Here is a 15,898-nt window from a genome sequence, read left to right as displayed (position 1 = left end):
ACAAGAAATATGATAGGCTAAGCCACCTATATGAACGGATGAGGGGGAGAGAGCCCGAGAATTTGAGAGAGACCCACATTTTTTCGATAATATAATCAAGAATACATACATACATATGTAAGCGTTTAAATATAAGCGAGGCAAAATATGAAACAATGTTGCATATTTTACCTCCTGTATGTGTGAAGCAAAATATGAAACAATGTTGCATATTTTACCTCCTGTATGTGTGAAGCAAAATATGAAACAATGTTGCATATTTTACCTCCTGTATGTGTGAAGCAAAATATGAAACAAAGTTGCAAATTTTACCTCTTGTATGTGTGAAGCAAAATATGAAACAAAGTTGCAAATTTTACCTCCTGTATGTGTGAAGCAAAATATGAAACAATGTTGCATATTTTACCTCTTGTATGTGTGAAGCAAAATATGAAACAATGTTGCATATTTTACCTCCTGTATATGTGCTACAGAGAGCGAGACCGAGATTTGAGGAGAGAACCACATTTACCCTGTATATGTGTGGGAGGGAGCCAGACCGAGAAGTTGAGAGAGAACCACATTTGATCGCTAATGTAAACAAAATACATTTCAATATATGTCTGTCCGTAAGCATTCCGTCCGTCCGCCAGTCTCTCTGTGAGCATGTTCAATCATGTTCATAACTTAACATATGTATACCCAATTAATTTCACAATATTGTGAAATTATTGATGGTGGTCAGTTGACAAATTTCGTATAAAAAGCAAATAATCTTAAATAAGATTCAATGTATACCCAATTAATTTCACAAGTTTGTGAAATTATTGATGATGGTCAGGTTCGTTCGTCTTTTGAATTTCATAACGCTATGAGTTGAGATGAATGTCAGAGTTTCTCATATTGCAACAAAAACCCAAGAATAAACATTAAGTGACCATGAAATGATTCGTACAAATTCTCTCCTTTGTTATATTCCATGTTAGCGTACTGGTGATCGATACATTGACCAAAAATTTGATTTTTTGTCACCGAGCATTTAGGCAATTTGTTTACATTTAGACAAATGTAAACAAATCTGCAGTATTCATTGCTACAAGAATATTTCTTTGTTCGTAGGAATTCTTGCCCTTTGTGGGTATTACACAGTTTGAGTCTGCAATGCATGTGTTTATGTTGACCATTATGTGGAGGGGGATAGGGGGTGTGAGGTGGAGGGGTATGGTTGAGGGCGGATTTTGATTCTGGAATACAATCAATACTTTGATTCATCCAAATAATTATATATTGATGGGATTTGTTGAGAACGTCATCAGTACTTAACAAGTCACGGATTATTCAACATCGCATTCCAAAATTCTAATTTCTTTTAAAAAAATGGCTCCCCATATTTGTAATTATTGTGGAAATTCTTTCAATGTTAAACGCGAGTTTTTAAAACACGTAAAAATGCATTGTAAAAATTGTGGTCAACTGTTTAGTAATTGTTATCAACTAAAATTTCACCAACTGACAAAACATGCCCAATCAAGTGAAACAAATATACAATTAATTAATCAACATCAAGCTTTAAGTGTTATCCAACAACAACAACCAACTGAATCATTTATTCAAAGCTCAGAACTTCAACAACATCAACAAGTTTGTACTGGTACCCAACAACAACCAACTATTGCATCTAATCAAATCTCACAAATTCAACAACAACAAGCTTTAACTCTTTCTCAACAACAACAAACTGTAACATCTAATCAGAAACCAAATCAACAAGAACAACCAACTGTATCGCAGATGAATGCACCTAAAATAGACAAAATTAATCGGGCCGATAAGCTATGTGAAGAGTGCAACGTTACAGTGAAGAATATGATATCTCATATTCGAAGTGAGAATCATCGCAGTGTTGTTAGAAAAAATTTGGAAAAAAATATAAAAATTATAAAAAGTGCATTCAATCAGAACATTACTTGTTATGAAATTGAAAACACTAAAGACATAATATTACCCCGTGATTTTCTAAGAGACGCTAAAGACTCAATAATAAAATGTTTAAAATTTGAGTTGATTGAAAAAAATTGTATCAAAGTCAATATGGAGCTGCAGGGACAATATGTGAAGCCCACCGCTGTAAAAGAGAATCAGTCAAAATCTACTGAGTCGATAGAAACAGAACAAGTGTTTAATCACATATCAAAGACTGTAATCCTGTCCCTAGGTGATGATCTAGATGAAATCTTTACCAACCAAGAGAATGAACTTGTCGACAAATCAGACGAGTTTCAAGAAAGAGGTTCTGGATGGGCCTTGGAAAAACTTTTAAAAATTGACATCAATATTAACAAAGTCAATTTAACTCGTGGGTCACAATACATCCAAACGCCAGCATCATTGAGAACAAAAGGCGCATGCATAAACATAAAAAACAATGATGAATATTGCTTTAAATGGTGTATGGTAGCGGCACTAAGTTTCCCGAGAACAATGAATGTCAATAGACCATCTACATATAAAGTCGATGTCAAGCAGGATGTCATCCGTCTCGATTCAGGAATATCATTAAACTTTATGGGTTTAAGTTTTCCATTGGCTCTAAAGGATGTAAAACAATTTGAAAAAGCCAACCCCGAAATCAGCATAAATGTTTACGGATATGAGCGATATTCCATTGAAGGTCCATACTACCTTACAAAAGAGGAAAAGAGACATCATGTTAACCTGATTTTACTCAACGATGGGGATAAATTCCATTACATATGGATTAAGAACATGTCACGGTAATATATCAACATTTAATAATGCTAAATAAATTATATACTAATAATTGTGTATTTATTTCAGCCTTTTGAGATCACAGCTAACAAATCATAAAGAGACAGCATATATTTGCAACGGCTGCGTTCAACATTTTCATAAGGAGAAGGACCTCGATATTCACAAAAAGCAATGTGGAGGTGTAGTTTGCAGCATGCCCAAGACAAAGAAGGACGCGATACTCAAATTTGGAAACTACAAAAAGATGCTGATGGTGGGCATTAGTATATATGCTGATGCTGAGAGCGTATTGAAACATAAGGAGCAGGAACCCAATAACATCGGAAAAACAGAGCAAGTAAAAGAGCACGTACCATGTGCTTTTAGTTATAATATAAAATGTAGTTTTGACTCTAGTTTAGATAAGTTCTTTACTTATACTGGCCCTGACGCGCCAAAGGTTTTCTTAGAAAATTTAATTAATGATTGCAAGTTTTATTATAATAACTATTTGTCAAAAGTTAAACCCATGATTACATTAACACCCGAAGAAGAATCACAATTTAAAACAAGTGTCAGATGCCACATATGCGATGAACCGTTAGGTGGTGATAGAGTTCGTGATCATTGCCACCTAACTGGTAAATATCGCGGGCCTGCACATAATCGTTGTAATCTGCAGTATCAAATACCTAAATTCATACCAATTTTTTTCCATAACTTCTCATCTTATGACTGTCACCTTTTTATTAAAGAATTATCTAATTTTGGTGGAGATATAAAAGTAATTCCTCAAAATAAGGAACTTTATATATCCATGTCTTATTTCATTAATATGAAAGATGATGAGTCGAATAACACTACTAGCTCCAATAGTAGTGTTGTTGTAGGAGAAGAGGATGAAGAAGAATGGAGTGATGAGGGAGAGGATTCAGAGGAAGAAGATGTAGGGGAGGAAAGACAATGTGAAAAAGACAAGAAGAAAAAGAAGAGACAAAACAGACTTGAACTACGTTTCCTGGACAGTTTTAGATTCATGCCTACAAGTTTAGACAAATTGGCAAATAATCTGCCTAAAGACGATTTTCATGCGGTGAAATCATATTTCCCTAAGGAGAAAGATTTTACGCTCTTGACAAGGAAAGGTGTTTTTCCTTATGATTATCTTTCATCATTTGAAAAACTAAAAGATACCCAACTACCACCCATAGAAGAATTTTACAATAAAATGACAGATTCTGAATGTTCAGTAGAGGACTACAACCATGCAAAACAAGTTTGGTCACATTTTCGTTGTCAGACTTTGCAAGATTATATGGAGTTGTACCTGAAAACAGATGTCCTCTTACTAACAGACGTCTTTGAAAATTTTCGAGATGTCTGTATGAATATTCACAAATTAGATCCTTGTCAATATTTCACAGCTCCATCTCTATCTTGGGATGCAATGCTTCTCTGCACCAAGGTTGAGCTTGAGCTTTTTACAGATATAAATATGTACAATTTCTGTAAAAATGCTATTAGAGGTGGACTAACCCAGTGCTCAAATAGACATTCCGTAGCCAATAATGAAGATGTCCCCAATTATGATAAAAGCAAGCCAGAAGTAAACATATATTATTTGGACGTTAATAATTTATATGGAACAGCAATGACAAAACCTCTCCCAGAAAAAAATTTCAAGTGGGAAGAGGACTTGGAAATATTTAATGATCCTAATGTGATACAATTAATTCCAGATGATAATATAACTGGCTACATATTAGAGGTTGATCTCGATTACCCTCAGCATCTTCATGACAAACATAATGACTTACCCTTTTGTCCAGAAAACAAATGTGTTGGGGGGTCTAAAACTAAAAAGTTAATTGCGGACTTGACGGACAAAAAATCGTACACAATTCATTATTCTGCTTTAAAACAATGTTTGCAACATGGACTGATTCTTAAGAAAGTACATAGAGTTTTGTCATTTACACAACGTGCCTGGTTAGCTCCCTATATATTAAAGAATAATATGCATCGAGAAAATGCTAAAAATGCATTTGAAAAAGATTTTTTCAAATTGCTGAATAACTCGGTATACGGTAAGACTATGGAAAATATAGACAAGAGGAAAACTGTTAAAATTGTAACAGAGTGGGAGGACAAGAATAACAAGAAGAAAAGAAATGTAGCTAGCAAGCTAATTGCTAAACCCAATTTCCATAGTCTTTCTATATTTTCTGAAAATATGGTAGCTATCCAGATGCAAAACGTAAAAGTAAAATATGATAAACCATTATATTTAGGCTTTTGCGTGCTAGAAATATCAAAGCTGTTAATGTATGCTTTCCTTTATGACTTTCTGAAAGCAAAATTTGGCGACGCCTTTATTTTAAATTATATGGACACGGACTCTTTCATCATAACATTTAAAGGACTTAATCTATATAGGGTATTGACTTTTAAAGAAATAGAGGAAAGGTTTGACACATCAGACTTCTCACCCAACAATAAGTATGGTATTCCTCTCATTAATAAAAAGAAATTGGGTATGATGAAGGATGAAAATAACGGAAAAACCATGATTGAGTTTGTAGGACTTCGTCCTAAAGTCTATGCTATCAAAGTAGTTGATAGCGACGATGTGAAGAAATCTAAGGGTGTTAAAAAATCCGTAATAAAAAAGTATACAATAGATACATATAGAGAATGTTTATATGATAAAAAGGTTTTGTATGACACAATGTATACATTTAGGTCAAGACAGCATACTATAACCACAGACAAAATTACAAAAATATCTCTAAGCCATCAAGACGATAAAAGATTTATTCGAGAAGATGGTATAAGTACATATGCTTGGGGCCACTATAAACTAAACAATATAAATGAGGATTTAAACACGGATAATTTAGATTCACCTGTCCCAATGGACATTGATTAAAATGTAAATATATTAAATTAAGGAATAAAATAAATTAAGGAATAAAATCTAATGTATAAATATTGGTTATTAATTGCCTTACTGCTAGTATTTCAACATATTATCATTAAAATTTCAGCATTATTTTCATGTTACTTTTTAGAAATTACACATGGTATTTGTATTAATCTTTTTTAACAATGTTTTACTAATTAACAATATATTATTAATAATACTAACTTTACACATAAAAACCATTATTTTTACTAATTATCTATGTACTATTACAAACTACATACATTTATAACGTTTTTTGAAAAAAAAAATAAAACAATACTTTTTATAATTGAAATTACAAAACAATGTGTTTTATTTCATTATTGAGTTTACATTATATAAAGGTAAGTATGCAAAGAACTTATACTATTTTTCGAACGATTCCAGTCAATGGAACATACTCCACCAGACGATCATGGATAATTAAGCAATATGCTGAGGTATTTTGAGGAATTGGTGTATTGGTTTCAAATTGAATTTTTAAATCGATGGGTCCATTCTTCACAGTTTCGTTTTGATTACTGATATCAATAACGGCAATTGGGTTGTCCTTAAAACTTGTATATGTGAGAAGTGGTTGTGGTTCCCTCATATAATAAGATTGTTGAAACTTGGCATACATGTCATAGAGTACTGCATAACGATTTTCTCCAAACTTTAGATTCAAATCATCATATGGATAAGTTTCAGAGTTCAAGTGAACTTTAATATTTTGAAGTTCACAGTGTTGTAGCTTGTTGTCTCTTTCAAATATCAAAGCAACGTATCGAGGTCTTTCATGATTGGCAGACAATTTAACACTCCAGCTGTGTTGTCTTCCACCAGCAAAAGTTGGATTAAAGTAGCAATCCCAGCTGCGGAAAGCTATCGGTAAAGTTTTTCCATCCTTGATTGTTTTCAGGAAACTAATTTTTCTATAGTCTGACAAATGAATGTGTTGTACTTTCCAAACAATGTTTGTAATGGTGAGTTGAATTTCTTCGTTTTCAGTAGTTGAATAACATACATTTTTATCGTTGGCGCTTCTCAAGAGAATCAGGTCATGTTTACTGTTGCAAATTACTTTATTAAAGTCCTCTGCAAAGCCCAGTAGACGATTCAAGGGAACACAAAAATTGAATGAGCTTGTATTTACGTCACCATCTGGATACTGTAAAAAGCTCAAGCTCAACCTTGGTGCAGAGAAGCATTGCATCCCAAGATAGAGATGGAGCTGTGAAATATTGACAAGGATCTAATTTGTGAATATTCATACAGACATCTCGAAAATTTTCAAAGACGTCTGTTAGTAAGAGGACATCTGTTTTCAGGTACAACTCCATATAATCTTGCAAAGTCTGACAACGAAAATGTGACCAAACTTGTTTTGCATGGTTGTAGTCCTCTACTGAACATTCAGAATCTGTCATTTTATTGTAAAATTCTTCTATGGGTGGTAGTTGGGTATCTTTTAGTTTTTCAAATGATGAAAGATAATCATAAGGAAAAACACCTTTCCTTGTCAAGAGCGTAAAATCTTTCTCCTTAGGGAAATATGATTTCACCGCATGAAAATCGTCTTTAGGCAGATTATTTGCCAATTTGTCTAAACTTGTAGGCATGAATCTAAAACTGTCCAGGAAACGTAGTTCAAGTCTGTTTTGTCTCTTCTTTTTCTTCTTGTCTTTTTCACATTGTCTTTCCTCCCCTACATCTTCTTCCTCTGAATCCTCTCCCTCATCACTCCATTCTTCTTCATCCTCTTCTCCTACAACAACACTACTATTGGAGCTAGTAGTGTTATTCGACTCATCATCTTTCATATTAATGAAATAAGACATGGATATATAAAGTTCCTTATTTTGAGGAATTACTTTTATATCTCCACCAAAATTAGATAATTCTTTAATAAAAAGGTGACAGTCATAAGATGAGAAGTTATGGAAAAAAATTGGTATGAATTTAGGTATTTGATACTGCAGATTACAACGATTATGTGCAGGCCCGCGATATTTACCAGTTAGGTGGCAATGATCACGAACTCTATCACCACCTAACGGTTCATCGCATATGTGGCATCTGACACTTGTTTTAAATTGTGATTCTTCTTCGGGTGTTAATGTAATCATGGGTTTAACTTTTGACAAATAGTTATTATAATAAAACTTGCAATCATTAATTAAATTTTCTAAGAAAACCTTTGGCGCGTCAGGGCCAGTATAAGTAAAGAACTTATCTAAACTAGAGTCAAAACTACATTTTATATTATAACTAAAAGCACATGGTACGTGCTCTTTTACTTGCTCTGTTTTTCCGATGTTATTGGGTTCCTGCTCCTTATGTTTCAATACGCTCTCAGCATCAGCATATATACTAATGCCCACCATCAGCATCTTTTTGTAGTTTCCAAATTTGAGTATCGCGTCCTTCTTTGTCTTGGGCATGCTGCAAACTACACCTCCACATTGCTTTTTGTGAATATCGAGGTCCTTCTCCTTATGAAAATGTTGAACGCAGCCGTTGCAAATATATGCTGTCTCTTTATGATTTGTTAGCTGTGATCTCAAAAGGCTGAAATAAATACACAATTATTAGTATATAATTTATTTAGCATTATTAAATGTTGATATATTACCGTGACATGTTCTTAATCCATATGTAATGGAATTTATCCCCATCGTTGAGTAAAATCAGGTTAACATGATGTCTCTTTTCCTCTTTTGTAAGGTAGTATGGACCTTCAATGGAATATCGCTCATATCCGTAAACATTTATGCTGATTTCGGGGTTGGCTTTTTCAAATTGTTTTACATCCTTTAGAGCCAATGGAAAACTTAAACCCATAAAGTTTAATGATATTCCTGAATCGAGACGGATGACATCCTGCTTGACATCGACTTTATATGTAGATGGTCTATTGACATTCATTGTTCTCGGGAAACTTAGTGCCGCTACCATACACCATTTAAAGCAATATTCATCATTGTTTTTTATGTTTATGCATGCGCCTTTTGTTCTCAATGATGCTGGCGTTTGGATGTATTGTGACCCACGAGTTAAATTGACTTTGTTAATATTGATGTCAATTTTTAAAAGTTTTTCCAAGGCCCATCCAGAACCTCTTTCTTGAAACTCGTCTGATTTGTCGACAAGTTCATTCTCTTGGTTGGTAAAGATTTCATCTAGATCATCACCTAGGGACAGGATTACAGTCTTTGATATGTGATTAAACACTTGTTCTGTTTCTATCGACTCAGTAGATTTTGACTGATTCTCTTTTACAGCGGTGGGCTTCACATATTGTCCCTGCAGCTCCATATTGACTTTGATACAATTTTTTTCAATCAACTCAAATTTTAAACATTTTATTATTGAGTCTTTAGCGTCTCTTAGAAAATCACGGGGTAATATTATGTCTTTAGTGTTTTCAATTTCATAACAAGTAATGTTCTGATTGAATGCACTTTTTATAATTTTTATATTTTTTTCCAAATTTTTTCTAACAACACTGCGATGATTCTCACTTCGAATATGAGATATCATATTCTTCACTGTAACGTTGCACTCTTCACATAGCTTATCGGCCCGATTAATTTTGTCTATTTTAGGTGCATTCATCTGCGATACAGTTGGTTGTTCTTGTTGATTTGGTTTCTGATTAGATGTTACAGTTTGTTGTTGTTGAGAAAGAGTTAAAGCTTGTTGTTGTTGAATTTGTGAGATTTGATTAGATGCAATAGTTGGTTGTTGTTGGGTACCAGTACAAACTTGTTGATGTTGTTGAAGTTCTGAGCTTTGAATAAATGATTCAGTTGGTTGTTGTTGTTGGATAACACTTAAAGCTTGATGTTGATTAATTAATTGTATATTTGTTTCACTTGATTGGGCATGTTTTGTCAGTTGGTGAAATTTTAGTTGATAACAATTACTAAACAGTTGACCACAATTTTTACAATGCATTTTTACGTGTTTTAAAAACTCGCGTTTAACATTGAAAGAATTTCCACAATAATTACAAATATGGGGAGCCATTTTTTTAAAAGAAATTAGAATTTTGGAATGCGATGTTGAATAATCCGTGACTTGTTAAGTACTGATGACGTTCTCAACAAATCCCATCAATATATAATTATTTGGATGAATCAAAGTATTGATTGTATTCCAGAATCAAAATCCGCCCTCAACCATACCCCTCCACCTCACACCCCCTATCCCCCTCCACATAATGGTCAACATAAACACATGCATTGCAGACTCAAACTGTGTAATACCCACAAAGGGCAAGAATTCCTACGAACAAAGAAATATTCTTGTAGCAATGAATACTGCAGATTTGTTTACATTTGTCTAAATGTAAACAAATTGCCTAAATGCTCGGTGACAAAAAATCAAATTTTTGGTCAATGTATCGATCACCAGTACGCTAACATGGAATATAACAAAGGAGAGAATTTGTACGAATCATTTCATGGTCACTTAATGTTTATTCTTGGGTTTTTGTTGCAATATGAGAAACTCTGACATTCATCTCAACTCATAGCGTTATGAAATTCAAAAGACGAACGAACCTGACCATCATCAATAATTTCACAAACTTGTGAAATTAATTGGGTATACATTGAATCTTATTTAAGATTATTTGCTTTTTATACGAAATTTGTCAACTGACCACCATCAATAATTTCACAATATTGTGAAATTAATTGGGTATACATATGTTAAGTTATGAACATGATTGAACATGCTCACAGAGAGACTGGCGGACGGACGGAAAAAATCCACTTTGATTACGATCATGTTTCGGCATGCTTACGGACAGACATATATTGAAATGTATTTTGTTTACATTAGCGATCAAATGTGGTTCTCTCTCAACTTCTCGGTCTGGCTCCCTCCCACACATATACAGGGTAAATGTGGTTCTCTCCTCAAATCTCGGTCTCGCTCTCTGTAGCACATATACAGGAGGTAAAATATGCAACATTGTTTCATATTTTGCTTCACACATACAAGAGGTAAAATATGCAACATTGTTTCATATTTTGCTTCACACATACAGGAGGTAAAATTTGCAACTTTGTTTCATATTTTGCTTCACACATACAAGAGGTAAAATTTGCAACTTTGTTTCATATTTTGCTTCACACATACAGGAGGTAAAATTTGCAACTTTGTTTCATATTTTGCTTCACACATACAAGAGGTAAAATATGCAACATTGTTTCATATTTTGCCTCGCTTATATTTAAACGCTTACATATGTATGTATGTATTCTTGATTATATTATCGAAAAAATGTGGGTCTCTCTCAAATTCTCGGGCTCTCTCCCCCTCATCCGTTCATATAGGTGGCTTAGCCTATCATATTTCTTGTAATTTTTTTGTTGTTTTTACCCACTGTGCAGTTAAATTTAACCCTCGCTCTCCAAATACTCTCTCTCTCACACACACACACACACACACTCTCTCTCTCCTTCTCTCTCTCTCTCACACACACACACACACACTCTCTCTCTCACACACACACACACACACACAGACAGGAGGTAAAAAGGTATCAAATTACTGATCTGGAAGCCCCATTACCCCTCTACTGCGTCAATATAAAGGACATCTTTTCTTCTTCCATTGGCGGGCTTTCCTTTTGGAATACTCCTACTAGAAGCGGAAATATTCGCATAAGAAAAAAACGTTGACTTTTCTCCACATAAGCTTTTCGCTTATTCCGACTCCTGAATATTATCCGACCATCACCAAAATAAATAGGCTTCTTCCTCTGTGGTACCCGCATAAAATTCCAAAAACTTCGTGACGATCCGATCAAAATTGCGACCTGTAGCGTGATTACAAAAATATCGGAAAATGCAGTACCGACTATTGCGATATCTCTGTTGTTTGAGCAGCTACGACAACCTACTTTACATCATTGTAAAGGTGATATTTTCTACTTTCCTTGCCAGGTTTTGCTTTTGATACACTTCTTAAAGAAACAGAGATATTGGCTTTGAAATAAAACGTTGACCATTCTCCAAATAGGTTTTTGCCCATTCCGACACCTGAATATTATCCGACGATCATTAAAATCAGTAGGCTTCTTCCTCTGTGGGACCCCCATTAACCCCCAACATTTCGTGACGATCCGATCAAAATTGCGACCTGTAGCGTGATTACAAAAAAATCGCAAAATGGGATGCATTATCGACTATTGCCATATCTCTGCTATTTTACCACCTACGACAACCTACTTTACATCGTTGTAAACAAGACTTAATCACCAGACTTCATAACCTCTGAACGCCGCACTTTCATTAATCATGGAAAAGCGGATTGGCAAGGTTTCAGAGAGTTCACTAATCAACGATTCAGAGAACTGCCAAGTCCCTCTGATGTTCGGGTAGCAGAGAGGAAGTTCCGAGACATCATCACTGCTGCAGCCGCTCGCTTTATCCCTGCTGGTCGAATACCTGAAATAAGACCCAATTTCCCAGCAGAGGCGACGGGATTAGCTAATTAGCGTGATGAGCTTCGCCGCACGAACCCTAACGACCCCAGAGTCAGGGAACTGACAATGGAAGTCAATAGATTAGTCAGTGAACACAAGCGGAGCCGGCTGTAATAAATTGTGGACAACGGTTAAGGCGCTATCGAACCCTGGTAGGAGAGACGATCGGACATCTGTCACGTTTAACGGCGTGGCTGTGACAGATCCGAAGAGGTGCGCTGGCTATTTCTGCCGACAATTTATCGAGCACCCCGATAGCGACCGGGCGAAGAGAAGTGTTTTGTGTCGTTTGCGATCTCTTCCAGCCGAAGAAGAACCGCCACAATTTACGATGGATGATGTTGCAGATGTTATCCGAGGCGCAAAGTCATCCAAAGCGCTTGGACCTGACGGAATTTCTATGGTGATGCTAAAACAGCTGGATGACCCAGGAGTCGAGCATTTAAGTAAGGTCCTCAACTTATCGCTAGCCACCCTAATTGTTCCCGATGCCTGGAAGATGGGCAGGATGGTCCCGCTGCTGAAACCTGGCAAAGATGCCAGTAAAGGTGAGTTGTACAGGCCGATTTCGCTTCTATCACCAGTAGCAAAGATACTCGAGGCATTACTCCTCCCCAGCATCAGAACGTGTTATCTAGTTGCAGATCATCAACACGGGTTCCGGAAGCAGCATAGTACCACAACAGCACCGCACGCCATTTCCTCATATATTGGACGGGGACTCAACCAGGACAAACCATGTCACTGAACAGTAATGGTAGCATTGGATCTGACCAAAGCATTTGATACGGTCAGCCATGCTAGGCTGTTCAAGGATATCGAGAATACTACCCTCCGGCATTGTCTGAAACGCTGGGTCATCAACTATTTGTGTGGTCGCCAGTCATGCGTGGAATTCAGAGACAGGAAATCCAAACCCCGTAGAGTGAAGCAGGGAGTTCCCCAAGGAGGGGTGATATCTCCGGAACTGTTTAAACTCTACCTCTCTGCAATTCCACGCCCTCCCGACGGCATTGAGTTAATTACATACGCGGATGATTGTACACTCATGGCGTCAGGTCCCAATATCGGTAACGTTTGTGACAGGCTAAATGCCTATCTCATTGATCTTGTAGAGTTTTTCCACTCGAGGAATAAGAAAATATCTACCACTAAGTCAACAGCCACCCCCCAGCAAAATTTGAAGGAAGGGGTTCCATGCGATGACGTTATTTCATGGCATATTTTGCATTGGTTCACACGAAGTCGTGATAGATCCGATCTTTTCATTAGCATTTGAACCAATGCAAAGGAAGTCGTGAAATATCCGATATTTTCAGCAGCATTTGAACACATTTCATCTATCCAATAGAGATGAATTTTGTGTTTTTGTTTATACAATTTTTTCTAAATATATGTAAGAATAATTGTCAGAGGCTCTTGATGCTGTCGGAGACTCGAAATCACAACCAACGTTGTTAAAACTCTCGTCATAATGATAATGTCATTGCAAAGGGTTGGTGAAAATGACATGCCACAGCATTGGTGAAAATTACATGTTAAAGCATTGGTGTAAATGACATGCTTTGGATCCAAAAATTAATAGCATCTTTTGGGGTCCACGCTCATATAAAATTCATCGATGAAGATGCTAAAAAGATGACATGCCAGCTCACTTGCACCCATGATTGAATGGCATCTTTGGCATCGAACATGTTGCTGGAATGTGCAGGTCGACGGTGCAATTATTCCGACCAGAACCTACCCCAAGGTCCTAGGGGTCACATTCGATAGCATGTATAAGTCGTCCCAGCATACTACAGTTATCTGCGATAAGCTGAGAAACAGGAACAAGGTCCTCAAGTCCCTAGCCGGCAGCACTTGGGGTGCAGATAAAGAAACCTTGTTAAGCACATACAACGCGATAGGTCGGTTTGTGGTAAGCTATGCGGCGCCAGCGTGGTTTGCTAACGTAAGTGATACGCAATGGGATAAACCACAAATCTGTCAGAATGCTGCCCTGAGAACAGCTACAGGGTGTCACCTCATGTCTGCAGTGGACCATTTACATGAGGAGACAAAGATCCTTCCTGTGCGTCGTCACAACAGGATGTTGACGATGCAGTACTTGCTTGGATGCTTTAGGCAAGACCACCCAAATCACCATCTGGTGGATATGCCTGAACCCCCCAGGCGAGTTAGGGAGGATCATATAGATCTAGAGAGAGAGGTCCAAAGATATAAAAGAGAACCTCTAGATCAACGTGCATACCAGGCAGGTTTAAGAGACATTCATACTGATGCAGTTGCAGAGGCTCTGGCAGCCTACAGTGTGAATATCGTCCTCGAAGATCATCCACCACCCGTGGCAGCGGAAGAACAACAGCTGCCAAGACAAACGAGAGTCGTGTTGGCACAATTTAGATCTGGTTGGTGCAGCCGCCTCAATTCTTACTGGGCCAGGATTGATGGCACGCGGAATATCTGCCCGGCATGTGGCACCGGTCCGCATTCTACGCAGCACCTGTTTAACTGCCCAGCCAACCCGACTGACTTAACTCCTCTCTCTCTCTCTTTGGACTAATCCTATTCAGGTGGCGTCCTTTCTGGACTTGGAGCTGGAGGCAGAGCCGAATCAATAAAATAAAGATGTACATGTAGTTGTGGAAGCTGCTACAACAACAACATCGTTGTAAAGGTGATATTTTCTACTTTCCTTGCCAGGTTTTGCTTTTGATATACCTCTTAAACAGAGATATTGGCTTTGAAATAAAATGTTGACTTTTCTCCAAATAAGTTTTTTGTCCATTCCGACCCCTGAACATTATCCGACCATCATCAAAATCAATAGGCTTTTTTCTCTTTGGGACCTCCATTAATCCCCAGAATTTCGTGACGATCCGATCAAAATTGCGACCTGTAGCGTGATTACAAAAAAATCGGCCAATGGGATGCATTATAGACTATTGTCATATCTCTGCTATTTGACCACCTACGACACCCTACTTTACATCGTTGTAAAGGTGATATTTTCTACTTTCCTTGCCAGGTTTTGCTTTTGATATACCTCTTAAAGAAACAGAGATATTGGCTTTGAAATAAAATGTTGACTTTTCTCCAATTAAGTCTAAATAAATATTATCCAACCATCACCAAAATCAATAGGCGTCTTCCTCTGTGGGGCCCCATCAACCCCCAAAAATTCGTGACTATCCGATCAAAATTCCAACCTGTAGCGTGATTACAAAAAATGGAAAAATTGGATATATTATATTTTATAATATATTTTGCGATATATCTGTTGTTTGCCCTCTTACGCCAACATACTTTGCGTCAGTATAAAGGACATCTTTTCTTCTTCCATTGGCGGGCTTTCCTTTTGGAATACTCCTACTACAAGCGGAAATATTCGCATAAGAAAAAAAACGTTGACTTTTCTCCACATAAGCTTTTCGCTTATTCCGACTCCTGAATATTATCCGACCATCACCAAAATAAAAAGGCTTCTTCCTTTGTGGGACCCGCATAAAATTCCAAAAACATCGTGACGATCCGATCAAAATTGCGACCTGTAGCGTGATTACAATCGACTATTGCCATATCTCTGATATTTGACCACCTACGACAACCTACTTTACATCTTTGTAAAGGGGATATTTTCTACTTTCCTTGCCAGGTTTTGCTTTTGATATACCTCTTAAAGAAACAGAGATATTGGCTTTGAAATAAAATGTTGACTTTTC

At 36.7% G+C, this 15,898-nt stretch overlaps 2 protein-coding genes across 2 annotated transcripts; one reads left to right on the top strand and one right to left on the bottom strand.

Annotated features, from left to right (window-relative positions):
* The first annotated feature begins 2,362 nt into the window (after positions 1 to 2,362).
* On the top strand, positions 2,363 to 4,385 carry LOC141403065 (uncharacterized). The gene is made up of 3 exons (XM_073985230.1): positions 2,363 to 2,753; positions 2,818 to 4,336; positions 4,380 to 4,385. The coding sequence occupies exons 1-3, from the start codon at positions 2,431 to 2,433 to the stop codon at positions 4,383 to 4,385; spliced, it is 1,848 nt and encodes a 615-aa protein (XP_073841331.1). The 5' UTR covers positions 2,363 to 2,430.
* Positions 4,386 to 6,831: 2,446 nt separating this feature from the next.
* LOC141403064 (uncharacterized) lies at positions 6,832 to 8,700 on the bottom strand. Its single transcript, XM_073985229.1, has 2 exons — positions 8,310 to 8,700; positions 6,832 to 8,245 (listed from the first exon to the last, which is right to left on the bottom strand). Exons 1-2 carry the CDS (start codon positions 8,630 to 8,632, stop codon positions 6,832 to 6,834), a joined length of 1,737 nt encoding a protein of 578 aa, XP_073841330.1. The 5' UTR covers positions 8,633 to 8,700.
* Positions 8,701 to 15,898: the final 7,198 nt, after the last annotated feature.

Source organism: Musca autumnalis, unplaced genomic scaffold, assembly GCF_047663935.1.
Source record: "Musca autumnalis isolate F117 unplaced genomic scaffold, ASM4766393v1 scaffold_4, whole genome shotgun sequence".
Lineage (NCBI taxonomy): Eukaryota > Metazoa > Arthropoda > Insecta > Diptera > Muscidae > Musca > Musca autumnalis.
This window is presented reverse-complemented; position numbering and strand designations above follow the sequence as displayed.

Coding starts and splice junctions, on each gene's coding strand:
- LOC141403065 (XM_073985230.1), top strand. CDS start 2,431: ATGGTAGCGGCACTAAGTTTCCCGAGAACAATGAATGTCAATAGACCA. Junction 2,754..2,817: donor TGGATTAAGAACATGTCACG/GTAATATATCAA, acceptor TATTTATTTCAG/CCTTTTGAGATCACAGCTAA.
- LOC141403064 (XM_073985229.1), bottom strand. CDS start 8,632: ATGGTAGCGGCACTAAGTTTCCCGAGAACAATGAATGTCAATAGACCA. Junction 8,246..8,309: donor TGGATTAAGAACATGTCACG/GTAATATATCAA, acceptor TATTTATTTCAG/CCTTTTGAGATCACAGCTAA.